General features: G+C 37.5%; 1 protein-coding gene across 8 annotated transcripts in view; it reads right to left on the bottom strand.

Moving 5' to 3' along the window:
• The window catches only part of TMPRSS15 (transmembrane serine protease 15), a 55,960-nt gene that overhangs the window by 29,763 nt on the left and 12,286 nt on the right, over positions 1–13,911 (bottom strand). For 6 of the 8 annotated variants that reach the window (XM_071572819.1, XM_071572783.1, XM_071572791.1 and 3 more), the window contains 4 exons: positions 11,918–11,962; positions 11,524–11,565; positions 9,395–9,514; positions 1,303–1,411 (listed from right to left, as the gene is read on the bottom strand). In XM_071572819.1, coding sequence (XP_071428920.1) covers positions 1,303–1,411; positions 9,395–9,514; positions 11,524–11,565; positions 11,918–11,962 — 316 coding nt within the window. The remainder of the gene's footprint in view (positions 1–1,302; positions 1,412–9,394; positions 9,515–11,523; positions 11,566–11,917; positions 11,963–13,911) is intronic. The other 2 variants (XM_071572801.1, XM_071572810.1) reach the window with 1 other exon arrangement.

Here is a 13,911-nt window from a genome sequence, read left to right as displayed (position 1 = left end):
AAAAGAAAAATCTAATCTTGGATGTATTATAGTATGACTTTTAACACATTTTTGTAGAGATAATAAAAGCAATTGGATGAAATGTCTCCCATTGTTTACTAGAAAACCCAAAAGGTTCCCTCATAGAAAAAATTCTCTTCAAAAGGAAGGCAAAATTTGAGTGCCACACTAAATTTCTCAGGCTTTTCCTGTCAGTGTTGCCAGATTTTTTAAAGCAGATAAGTGGAAGAGAAATCCAGTTACTTGCTTTTGCCATTGATCAATCTGTAATTACACAGATCTGCAGAATCTCTATTATATGATTGGTAATTCCTCATGATTCCTTCCAAAATGAAGCTTTTATTAGCTACATATGTGGTTTAGATATCTACCTAATACAATGCTATAGCAGCACTTGAACCAAAATGAACAGCCTAGAAGGAAGTCATGTACTTGAGTCATGTTTATTTAACCACACTGAAATTATTGGTGAATAGTACTGCTGAAGATGAGAAGGAACAAATGTCCTGAACAAAATCAAAGCCTAGGACTTTCAAAGGAGCCTTTGGAATTATAAGTCCAAAACTTTTCCAATTTAAAGTCTATTCCTTAGTCTTTTTTGAAACTCTTGTACCAAATTAAAACTTCTCAAAGAGCAGCCATTATTACAAAGCCACAATAAGAATTATTGCCTTTCAGGTTTTTTCTCCTTGGCCTATGAAGTGGATCTAGAGAGTCAAAGTCAAATAGATCTATCCCTGTAGGTATTTATCTTTGATAAAAAATTCCACTTCTTGTACCTAGGGCTTAAAAGGCATTTGGTGCTATTATATCAAATGATACTCATACAATTTTAAAACATATTCCTCAATTACTTAGGAGCACAGGTACTCTTGACTCCCAGGAGAAATCTGTACCCCTAAATGACAAGGGAATTCTTGAAAATTCCATCTGTTTGTAACAGTTGTATCATATAAACCCATTACCTGAAGACTAGTATTTAACGTAATACTTTGAAAAAAACCCCACTTTCTTGCAATTATTTTGAATTCTGTGATTTATTTTGAGCTTACATTTATGTCCCTGGGTTTGTATATAACACACAAGATTTTTCAAAATTGTATCTAGGAATTTTTGTAAGTGGAAAAAATATTGATATGGGATTTAGGCATGCAAGCTTTTAAAGAAAAGTAATGTAAATACAAAAACAAAAATGATATGACATATTTTCCACGCTGGAGTATTTGGACATACAAATAAGGCTGTTGTGCAGGACCCAATAATAAAAAAAGTTAGACATAAGATTTTTGGAAAATGACTTACAGTATTATCCATTGGCAAATGATGTTTGCATTATATGGCTTTGGATAATTCATAGAGTGAAAAAACCCAGAGGAATCAGTCAACATGAATTTTCCATCACAAACTGCAGCTGTAAAGATATAATGAAGAACATTTGTCAAAATGCCATTTGAAAAACAGAATCAGAGCCAAAATGAAGGCGACCTTGGGTATTGGTTTACATAGATTAACTTGGAAATGCTTTGTAAGCAACAATGGGAAGACAACGTAAAACACACAGTTAACTTACTCTTATTTCTAATTCCTATGACTATTTAATCTCAAAATACTGTATGAGAAGAAAAGCAGTACAGAAAATTCACTTTTAAGTTAGAGACAACTTAGCTAATCCAAACTAGTCTAAACCAATCCAAATAATTCAAATCCAACAACTGGATTTAACTAATGCAATATATTGTTTTTCATTGTATTTGTAAGGAGACAGGATCTTGCCTTAACAGTTCTTATCTACAGCTATTTTAAATCAGAAGACTGTGTTTGTACTACTAGAAACAATATGACATCGTGAATAAAAGCAAGAAGGAATATGGTTGACTATTGTTATCTCTACTTTTATGAGTGTAGTAGTTTTGGCTTTAGTCAGCATAGGTCCCCATGTAGGCCTCAGTTTTTAGCAGGCCTCAAAGGTTGTGACACAGATTAGAGGGGACAGGTATCATCTGACTTAAGCAGCCATAGAGGTATTTCATATCATCTGACATGATCAGGAAGTGTCGGGGAGTATAACAAGCAAGGTGGGAGGAGTCTCTGCTCTCTTTTTGGTCCATGCTTCTGACCAGGACGGTTCCCGCTCCCTGACTGCTGATATCAGGCCCTGCTGCCAGTCGGCATGTCTGTTTAGCCGGGGATGTGAGCACATTCCTGTTAATTCCTCTTTCCCTCTTGCTGGGAGGTTTCCTTTGGGGAGGGGGTTTGGTTGGTTTGGAGTTTCACCTGTTAGCTGGGGCGACCTCAGTGAGCCTGTTGTTGTTTCCTGTCACTATGTGCTATTTCATATTCTGTGTTAAGCTCTCCTCTTCTTTGTATAAATATAAAAACCTCACCGTGTTTAAAGCCTTGTTTCTGCTGTTTTCCCTCACTCTCCTGCTCTGGGAGTGGACTTTTTGACTGGGTACCAGGCAGTTGGCATTTTGCCAGCTCAAACTATAACAATGAGCTTCCTGATTCCTTTCCTTATATATTACTGAGTACTCCAAGAGATAAGTGGATCTCCCAAGTTTCCTGCCAGCTATCGAATTCATTCATCTGAGGTAAATGTCATCCATCATCATCTATTTTTTTCAAAAACCTTTTATTAGTTTTGTTTCCTTGATGCTGCTATTTCATTCTGTGAAAATTCTTGAGTTTAAAAACACAGTAACTAAAAAAAAAAAAAAAGTCTTTTTAAGCCTCAGCAAGAAATGGCAATTCATGCAGAGTTATTTTATTTCAGCAAACACTGAAGAACTGTTGAAGATTTTTTTGTATCTCTTGAATATTATGTTAGGAACCTGTCTAATGATACTTTTTCTTAAGTTGTTCAGAAAACATTATCGAGCTTTCAAATAAGAATAAAATCAGTACCACACATGATTATCTGAAGATGTAAGGACGAGTTCATCAGTTTGAGGCAGATGATCAGAAATTAGATAGAGCTTTTCATTAAGTTCTCAAATGAAATGATACCTATTATGACTGCCCAAATTTTGAATAGTCAATCATATTCAAAATTAAATGGAAATTTTATTGAGCAGTCTTCCTCCAGGAAATTATATATAAAATAATAAATCAGGGCTCCTTGTCATTTTATTTTAGAAGTGTAAAATTTTTTTCTGACTACCACTGTAGCAAACACAACATAAAAATTAAGCTTTGTTTCAGTCAGGCTCAGGCACTCACTGTTAATAAAGACTGTGTGGAATGAACTTCATAAACATATCTAATAAATGAACTGGAATAGAAGCTTATTCCCTTTTGAAATCTTTGAGAGGAAAACAGAGCACATAATATTTCAAATACATAGAGAAAAAAGGTATATGAATGAGGATTACTATATAACCTTTTTATCATAATAGGCCACAGCATCAGAGTTGGGAATTGGTATGCAAGTACTTTTTCTTTCCACTTTAATTCATGTCTTGCCTGCCCTTACCAATGAGAAGAATAAAATCAGTGTGAGAAGAAGGAAAGTGCTCAGCTAGTTATTAATGAAGAGAACAAAAATTGGTACTAACAAGTAAGAAATATCCTGATATAAAAGATGTTTTATAGCACTAGCAGTAGTAAAAAGAGATATAGACGCTGTTCTAATAAAATCAGTGACAAATATTTCCTTATTCATTTTCGTTGGAATCACAGAAGGAGGCAGGTTGGAAGGGACCACAGTGGGTCATCTGGTCCAACCTCCCTGCTCACGCAGGGCCGTCCTACAACACATGGCACAGGGCTGTGCCTGGATAGTTCTGGAATATCTGCAGTGAGGGAGACTCCACACCCTCTCTGGGCAACCTGTTCAAGTGCTTGGTCACACTCACAGTGATGAAGTTCTTCCTCATGTTCAGGTGTAACTTCCTGTGCATCAGTTTCTGCCTCTTGTCTTATTGCTGGACACCATCGAGCAAAGCCTGGTCCATCCTCTAATACTTCCCTGTAGGCACTGATAGACATTGATGAGGTCCCCTCTCTGTTGCCTCTTCTTGAGGACGAACAGCCCCAGCTCCCTCAGCCTTTCCTCATAAGAAACATGCTCAAGTTCCCTATTATTCTTATTGTTATTGTCTTCTATTTTTCTTATTATTTCCTTTTATTTGTTTCTTCTTATCTCTTAAGAGACAAGTGAGAATATTGAAACAGGACAGAACAATTCAGGAAAAGGTCCTTAGGCTGTCCATCCACAGCATAGCAAAAGTTAGTGCTGAATGAGCCCAAAGAGAACAGTGACTGGTCCTGTTTCTCTGAACCACCCCTCCAGTGCTTCCTCCTTCCTCCTGTGGTCAAAGGTGGGCAGGGGCACAGTCATTACATTTCTGCCTCCTCCTGGAGTCCTCAGAAAAGCCTCAGTTGTTTCCCTAATGAGACATATTTTGTAGGAACCACTTCCATTGCTTCCCCAGCATCCATCTTGCTGTCCATTTCTATTTGCTTGTGTTCCATACAGGTCACATTAAGAGGGCTTTGATGTCTCAGGGGTTTTTTATTTTTTTTATTTTTTCATTTTTATAGATTTTAGTAGTACTTGTAACTGTAGTAAAAGGCAAATTTAGTGTGCTAATATTTCTAGAAGCTTAAATTCAATGTTTATCTATTGTAACCCCCACCACATATCAATAGCTCAAATTCTTTTAGCTATTTAAACCTCTTTTCAAGGTAGAAAGCTGAAGAATATCAGAAGGCCTGCAAAGCTAAACATAAACGTAAGCCAACAACCTTGGCTCTAAAGAAGACTGGAAAAGCTTCAACAGCCCTACGTGGGTTGAGGAAGACAAAAATTATGAAGGAGAGGGTCCCACTGTTCCCCCAAACTCAAATCCTGAGGAGGTGTGATCAGGAGCAGGACAGGGCTAGACCAAGAGATGGGTGAACTGGGGATTGGGTGGACAATATTATGAAAACCATAGAAATCAGTGTTTGAGGAACCATGTCATCTTCTATTCCTGAAAGCCCTTACCCTAGACATTAAAGAATCTACTTTTTTATCTTATCCCACACTAACTTGGCTCGGAGTCCAGTTCTGGGGGTCTCTCAAGGCATCAGCTTAATCCTATTAGAATTTCAGGGAGAAGCTCCCCAAACTGGTCAGATCAAGCTCACATATTCCACTTGACAGGACCTTTCTCTGACAAGGGCAGTTCATTACTTTCTGTCTTACATATGATTAATCTCTCAGTGCTGTAGTGATGCTGTGAGTTGGTAATCACAAAATGTTAGCCCAGACATGTAATAACTGAAAAGAGAGGCTGCAGAAACACGTCATGGGATGAACCTCCCGTCTCCCTTTCCTTACACCTACATACTACACTGCTGCTTTACAGCAGTGCCACTCATTATTAGTAGATGCTGTTCAGACTTCACGTTTCTCTAGAGACCCTTTCACTGAAATTGCTAGCTGCACTTTTGTGATTCCTTTTGTTACTGCACTGCATTGCAGAGCCAGAAAGAAACCTTTCAAGATAATTTTAATCAAGAAAACAAACAAAACAATGGTGTTCAGCTGTCTGAATCTCTGCTGAGATTTTACTGAATTCTGTCTAATGTAGAAAGAGACTACTAAAATTCACTTTTTATCCTATATTTTTGAATGATTACTATATTCTAAAATCAGAAATACTAGGGGGAATAACAATCGAGATGAAAAAGCAAACGAAGTTGTTTAAAAGGCAGCAACTCTTCTGTGTGCAAGAGCACTCGTAGAATGAATTATGAATGGGCTGTAAATCTCATTGTGAAACCCTGAGGCACTTCTGAAAATCTAGAAAATTTTAGCTTTTATATACGGCCATATTCAGTTTCTCTAGAGGTAGGACAAAACTGAAAAATCAAAGAGGTGGAAGAATTTGCAGGTACCCCAAACATGCATTCAGCTTCTTGACACTTATTCCATTGTTTTTGCAGTGTCTGCTAAGAAACCAAAATATATGAATTTAGAAAAAGTCTGAGGTTTTAGATGGAAAAGACTGAAAATGTAACATAAGAGACAGGGAGCAGTAATTTGTCCTCCAGCCAGAATTGCATTTCTTTGAGGTTATGACCTGAAACTGTTACAATAATGTTAAGTGAAAGAATTTCTTGGAAACACCAGGCATCAGTGAAGGTGGACAGGGGAAAATCATCCAGCTGCCTGAAGTGGACTATAACTGTAGCTAATTTCCTTACACCATTCTGTCTATTTTTACTTGTATGCAGATTGCTAAAATTTTCAGCTTAGTTGTGTATATTCTTTAGTGATTCTTAGCATGCTGATTAAAGAACAATTTCGTCAGTTACAAAGGAGCAGGAAATTTGCAACTTATATTTGGTAGAGATTAAGGGAGATATGCAGCCCAGATACAAAAGCCACGTGCATTAAGAGTCTATGCCTCAGCTGCAAAACTCTGCTCAAGCACAATTCGTAACTTAAACCACTGTTTTGCCTGCAGAGCACAGCTGAGTCATGACTACACAGCTTTGATTGCAAGTATTTGAGCTTATTTTTGTCTGTATCTATCAATATATGAATATCAATTAAATGCTGTTCTATATAACAGGTCTGACTGTAATATCTTTAATAAAATGTGAAAGAATCATGTAAACTCAGACCTAATCAGAACATTGACCTCTTGGAGTGAGTTCAGAGAAGGCCACCAAGTTGATTAGAGGAATGGAGCACCCCTGCTGTGAGGAAAGCCTGAGGGAACTGGGATTGTTCAACCCTGAGAAGAAAAGCCTTCAGAGTGATCTAATTGTGTCCCTTCCCTGAAGGAAGCATACAAGAGAGCTGGAGAGGGACTTTTTACAAGAGCCTGTAGAGATAGGGCAAGAGGGAATGAATGGCTTCAAACTGACAGAGAGTAGGTTTAAATTTGATATTAGAAGAAATTCTTCCCCATGAGGGTGGTGAGGCCCTGGACCAGGCTGCCCACAGAAGCTTTGGCTGTCCTATCCCTGGAAGTGTTTAAGGCCAGGCTGGATGGTGCTCTGAGCAACCTGGTCTAGTGGGGAGTGTCCCTGCCCATGACAGGTTGGTTGAAACTAGAGGACCTTTAAGGTTCCTCTCAACCCAGGCCACTCTATAAGTCTATGATATTAAGTGAAAAGTATTTTATGAGATGTCTAATACTATTTTATAAGGATCTGCACTATTTTAATTTAAATATACCTGACAAAAAGGAAATAATAAAATAAAACAAGATAAACATATACCCCAAACAAAATCCATGTCTCAAAATCAAAGTACGGTAGTAGAAATCTATGACTAAATCTTTGGGGTTGTGCTACCTTAAAACTTATAGTGGAACAATAGTCTATTTGAGGCTCCCTTAGGACCTTTTGATTTCCTCAGCTCAAGCTTGCAGATTTTTTTTTTATTTGTCTTTTACTTGCTTGGAGCTTTTTGTTTGGTTGGTTTCTTTTGTTTGTTTGGGTTTTTTTGTTTGTTTGTTTTTTTGTTTGTTTTTTGAGCCCAGCATTCTACAAGTTCCTAAAAGTTCAGAGCAGACTAGCCTTATTGTTTTTCTCAGGAAAGCTCATAGGGCTCCTTTCAGAGTAGAAAGGAAAGAATCTTTCCAGATTTCCAAAAACCAAAATCTAAATTAAAAACAAACAAACAAACAAAAACCAAAAACCCAAACCAAAACAAAAAAACAACAAGGAAACAAAACCCTCAAGGAGTTAATTGGTCCAACCTCTCCTGAAACATTTGCAACATTCTCTCTGCAAGAAAAATTAACAGATTTTTAACTGAGAGCTGAGTCTGTGAAGAGCAATGCAGACAGCACTAACACATGCCTTCCCACCAAAATGCTGCTCAGTTCTTTGGTAAACAGCATCTAGTCAGACTCCTTGGTACAACCTCACAGCATTCATTGCTATGCACAGCAGTGCCTGCTCTGCACCAGAAGGTACTCAGGGAAAGTAAGCAGTAACACAGAACTGCAGAATAGAATCACAGAATCATTTAGGTTAGAAAAGACCTCCACGATGGACTTCAACCTTTGACTGATCGCCACCATGTCAACTAGACCTGAGACTGAGTACCGTGTCCAGTTGTTTCTTAAACACCTCCAGGGATGGTAAGTCTATCCCCTCCCTGGGAAGCCCTTTTCAATGTTTAACAACTGTTTTTATGAAGAAATTCCTCCTGTTGTCCAACTTAAACCTTTCCTGGTGTGACTTGAGGCCATTTCCTCTTGTCCTGTTACTGGTTGCCTGGGAGAACAGACTGACCCCTGCCTGGATACAACCTGGTGTCAGGCAGCTACAGGGAGTTCCCCCCTGAGGCTCCTTTTCTCCAGGATCAACACCCCCAGCTCTGCAGCCTTTCTGCATAGGACTTGTGGACCAGGCCCTTCCTCAACTCCATTGCCCTTCTCTGGACACACTCCAGCACTTCAAAGTCTTTCTTGTAGTGAGGAGCCCAGAATGGACACAGCACTCAAAGACAAGATAAAGACAAACTAATTGATGGTGAAGGATATAAACTTTTTACATTAAAAACATGAGGTTTGTAAGAGTTTCATATGGTCACAGAAGACTGGAGGTTTAATGGCATCTCTGGAGGTCACCTGGTCCAACCCCTTGCTTAAGCAAGGACACCTAGGACCAGTTGCCCAGATTTTCACATCTCTCACTGGGGTGCCAGCAACTCAAATATTTGCATCAGTCATACAGACATGCATACATACTTGCCACTCCCTAGCACTCAGGGTAGTGAGGTGGCCAACACAGCTCAAGCTCCTGCCAGGGCTCCATTCACACTCACCTGGCCTGGCTGCAAAACGCTGCCACTGCCCACCTCATATCCCCTGCCCCTCTGGTGTCTGGATGTACAGTACTAATTTATCTGAGGGGACAAAATAATCTGGGAAAAAGCTATTTATAATGTTTTCTATGATGAGGCTTTTAATTCTGGAATCAAAGGAGAAACTTTTCTTCTGACTCCAAGATGTGATCTGGTGGTTTCTGAAACACTGTAATGTGAATTTACATCTGTACGGGGTCATAGCTTTAATTTATTTGGAAAGATCATTATTTGATATTACTGTATACAACATATAAAATTTATATATTATTTTATAATTTACATGTTATTTATTTATGCTGTTAATATTTATCTAGTAAACAGCAAATCCCATAATTTTATATTTATATTACCAGATTGTAATATTTAATTATTTATTTATTGCACATATTCTTTATTAATAAGAATTTTATACAAAATTTTCTCCATTTACAAGCTATAATAATCACTCTTGTTACTGTTTTTAGTAGAAATTATTTCAACTTTCCTGTGCAGTTTATTGTCAATAAACTATTTACAAACTACTGACAGTTTTAAGTATGTTTAAAGAAACTGATTTACAGGGGTTTACACTCTTACCACATCTTTTTTCAGATTCATCTGAACCATCCGGGCAGTTCAAGACTCCATCACAAAACAAGTCTTGGTTAATGCAGGTTACAGCATCATCACAGAGTTCAGCAGGTGGCAAACACTCAGCTGGAATAATAAAGATGAGAGCAATAACAGCACAGCAGTAATGCAGTTTCACTACAAAGGAAAATTGACTTACCCAAGGTTGCTTTACCACAAATCTAATCAACCACTCTATTATGTTTTACAAAACTGCATTTTTAGAAACCTGGAATAAAACATCACATACTAAAAAGATAATTTTGGCACAGAATGGAGGAAGTTCTCAGAAGTGAAATATTTTTTGAAAATAAACTCGAAGTAGGGCTGGAAGAAAATTTCCATGAATTCCCATCTCCTTTCTCTAGACAAATAAACTACCTTACACAATATAATAAATTACATTTTCTTATTTCTTATGATTGAATAACATAAGAAAACTGTGCATTGGTGTAAATAACACTGAAAAATCTCTGGGCTTGGTTAAATACAATTTAATTTCTTTAACTTCACATCACAATGCAGCACTTTATCATCCTACAGAATGTAATTTTTTAACCATCACATCTTAAAAATAAGACCCTTTAAGATCAGATTTTGAAATTACCAGAAACTCTATTGTTTTCAGATTTGCAAATTGAATTATTAATTTAAGATCAAATTTCTCGGGAGGAGGAGGGGGGCAGGGGAAGGAAAGGGGGGAGTAAACAAACATGGGCAGATCCTTTAAATTGTGGATTTCACTAACAGTGTTTTCATAGAACACAACTGTTCATCTGCTTCAAACATGCTCTTTCAGTCTTTAGATAGTTTTAGTCTTAGGCATCTATAGAATTCAAGTAGGTCTTAAAGTGAACAATAAGAAAAAATACCTTTGGGTAACTAATAATTTTAGAATTTTTTAAATTGCATTAAATTCCATGTAAACTATTTATCTAGAACTACTTACACTCTTTCTTTACTTCAGTAAATGCTTACAAAAAAAAGTCAAAACTTCTTATGAAGAAGGAAAAATAATAATTTGTAAAAAACATTATTACTGCTTTTTTTCCCTCTTTTTCTTTTTTTTTTTTTGTAAAACTGTTAGTTCTGTGATCAGAACTGTTAGTTCTGGAATCAGATTAAGTAAATGCCTGTATGATATTGCCTTCTGTATCAGTGCAAGTGGCAAAGAATGAAATTAGTTTGGATGTATTATAGAACTTCAAAACATTGAGTGTTTTGCAAAAGCACTCTTCAGTGTTATCAGTGCAAATCTCATAAAGCTGAAAAAGTTGCCATTTTGCTTCCAGTTGATAATTGCAATGAACCAAACAAGCTCTAGCCAGGTGTTGGAGGTGATACAGTGCCAACAAATGAATTTCCACAGATAAGCAGAGACAAAACGGTGCATTCTAGACCCAGAACAAAAAAAAAATCCAACCATAGCATAGGAAAATGTTTTGCACAAGTTGAACATGCAAGAAAACATTGTTTACATACATCATGATCAATTCAGGGTTTATTCAACTCAGAAAACTAAACAACACTGCCACCTCCTGGATTGAAAGAAATCAGCGTTTCCTACTAAACCACTTTGACTTCTTTCTTATACGGAAATTTACCCTAAATTGCAATGTAATTGCTATACCCAAGTAATAAGAGCAGTAAACAGGTAAGACTAAATACATTAGAATGCTGATAGATGTCATGTATATGTCACCATGTTATAAAGCTAGAGGACATTTTCAAAAATTCAAGCGTTGGCTTTCCGTCCATTGAAAGTCATGTGAAAGTTTGCTAACAGGTTTTGTTGTTGTTTTTTTTTTCTTCAAAAAGGTCAATAAATAATAGAAAAAAAAGAGCATTCGGTATGAATGTTACTATATACATTAACATACACAACCCATATAGCATTTTTTTGTAGAATACACATTCTTTGAATTCCCTTCTTTTTGAAGAGACCTCCTTGATCAAAGGTAAACCTGCATATCCTGCATTTGGGGGAATGGAATGAAAGGATTGAATAGTGTGAGAAGAGTCTGTTCACAAGCAGTGTAATTCTACAATCCCAGACTGTTCCACGTAACCTCCCTTCTCCCCACACAGTTACTTACCAAGAGTGGTTGAGGACTCGCTTGTGGTGAGTTTTCCTGCACCTGGACAAAGACAGGGATTAGAACTCCTTGTTCTCTGGGAGCATCCCTGCAGTTTCTTGAGCAGAATTAAGTGGCAGTTCATCTGCTTTTATGCCTGCATTATCTTCTGTATCCCCAGACCCCAGTGGATATAATGATAAGGTAATGCCAGCTTGAGTGACTTGGTCCTGAAGGTCAAGCCACAATAAACATAAGAAAAAATTATGTGGAACCCAACTGTATTTTAAATTTCAATCTTTTATCTCTAGTCACATACTTTTCAACAATTTCAACTTCAGAAAACTCTCCCCCCTCCCCAATTAAAATAAGAGCAATGTTTTCTTGTCTTTCCTTGGTATGTAAAAGTTCTGACCTGAAGTTGATGCCAGGGAACTTGTAATTGGACTCGTGGGATCTACTGAAACAAGACATGTTATGACAACTTTAACATTAGTTAAAATGTATATGTACATTTTCTTACAAATAGCATTGCTCAACAAATCAATTGGGAGCCTCAAACCTCTCTCTACTTACACACAGGCATACACACATACCTGTGTGGCACATACTTACACATGAACAAATGCCTTGGTGCTAAGTAGATATGTATTAGCGATAGTAAACTGCAAAATAGTCTGGAAGAATCGAATGCATATTTGTGATTGCTCCAAAAGAACTTCCACTTAGTGGTGCTGTAAATAACTATCACTGGGGACGCACCTGGTGTCTCCACTTCCCAAATAGTTTCACTTTCTTTTCCTCTTTGAATTTGCATTAGTAACCCTGTTTACTACTTTTACTTTCTAAATTAAAGCTCAAATATGTGAGTAGGATGATAATGTCTTCAGATAAAAACAAATCCCCATGTCAGTACAGTTAATGGATCCTGTACCTCAGTTTATGAGATGAAGGGCCAGAGGGAATAAAGTGAGATGCAGTAAGGCCTTCTCTACCGTTCATCATCTATCAGTTTTGTGGGGCGAAGTTGCCAATTGTTGGCCATCCCAGATTTACTTTTGTTACATGTTCCTGCTCATCCAAACCTACTAGTGCACAAACTTGCATGAGGATTCTCTATCAATTTGCTATCAAAACATACTTACCCAACAAACACTGTTAAGTACAGCTGGGCCATTCTGTATTAAGTGGACTATGGAGCATTCTGTGTCAGCTAATTTGAGGACAGAGTTCCTCTGGAAGAGGGAGAGGAGAGCAGGAGGGATGCAGCTGGATGGACTGTTCTCATACAGCTACATTCACAATAGAAAGTTTAATTCATATCTTCACAGCAGTGAAGGTGTTATATCTATCTACCTATGTATCTGTCTATACATTTACTACAGGATATTGTTTTGGAAGAAATTAAACATTCAAAGACTTAAAATATGGATGGATGCATGCATGAGCAAGAAATTCTAATAAAACAATTATCAGGAAGCTATGTCTTGAAGAAAAAAAAATGGTGTTGTTATAGACATTCCCTAAAATGCATTCACAAGTTGACAGCAAAAGCCATAAAGGAAAACACAGGACTATGACAGAGGCTTCAGTGGTATAAACACAAATCACAAATGATCTGTTTGTACGCAATGCTGCTAAAGTAGCATGTGAGATGGATAAGTGTGGCCTTAGGGACAACAGAAATATAATTCAAGGATCCAGCATATGATCATATCACATATGATAAAACCTGGGTATATTATGGCATTTCGACCAAAACAGAAAGAACAAGGAAGCAGACAACATTAAGAAATACACAAAAATGTGCTCAAGCAGACACCAGGACAAGAGGGAAGAAATCCATAGCAGGACTATTACTGACATTCCAGCCTGGGGTGCTGACAACTCCCTAGTCCCTTCCTCTGGCACCTCCCCCTACCTCCCAATTTCTTCTTGAGGGTGATTAGCAGCACTGAACTTCAGACTGAGGGGAGCATTGAGATAGCATACCAGAGGAAGGTATAGATAGAAGAAAGGTTGTACATTAGAAGCTGTTTAAACTGTATCTTTGGGAATAAACTAGTAATTGTACACTTTGGACTGTACATGATAGTAGGCCTTTAATTAGACTAACAATATCTTTTTCAGTACTCTGGCTGTAATTTGGCTATCAATAACTACTTGTCTCCTATATTCATAGGTACATTTCTTTAGCTCATGTAAACTGCACAAAGCTCCTGGTCTGGTATCCTGCCTGGGAGAATTTCTATGTGATAATTTGTACGCAGTTTGTATGTGACACTTCTACCTGGCCCAGTGCTACAAAGCACTTTCTGTATTATTCAGGTGTCTGGCTGACTTTTGTCAGGTTTGTGCTCAGTGAATTCATGAGACCAGGGAGTTTTGTCTGCTTCATACCTTATCATC

Source organism: Pithys albifrons, chromosome 1 (genome assembly GCF_047495875.1).
Source record: "Pithys albifrons albifrons isolate INPA30051 chromosome 1, PitAlb_v1, whole genome shotgun sequence".
Taxonomy (NCBI): domain Eukaryota; kingdom Metazoa; phylum Chordata; class Aves; order Passeriformes; family Thamnophilidae; genus Pithys; species Pithys albifrons.
This window is presented reverse-complemented; position numbering and strand designations above follow the sequence as displayed.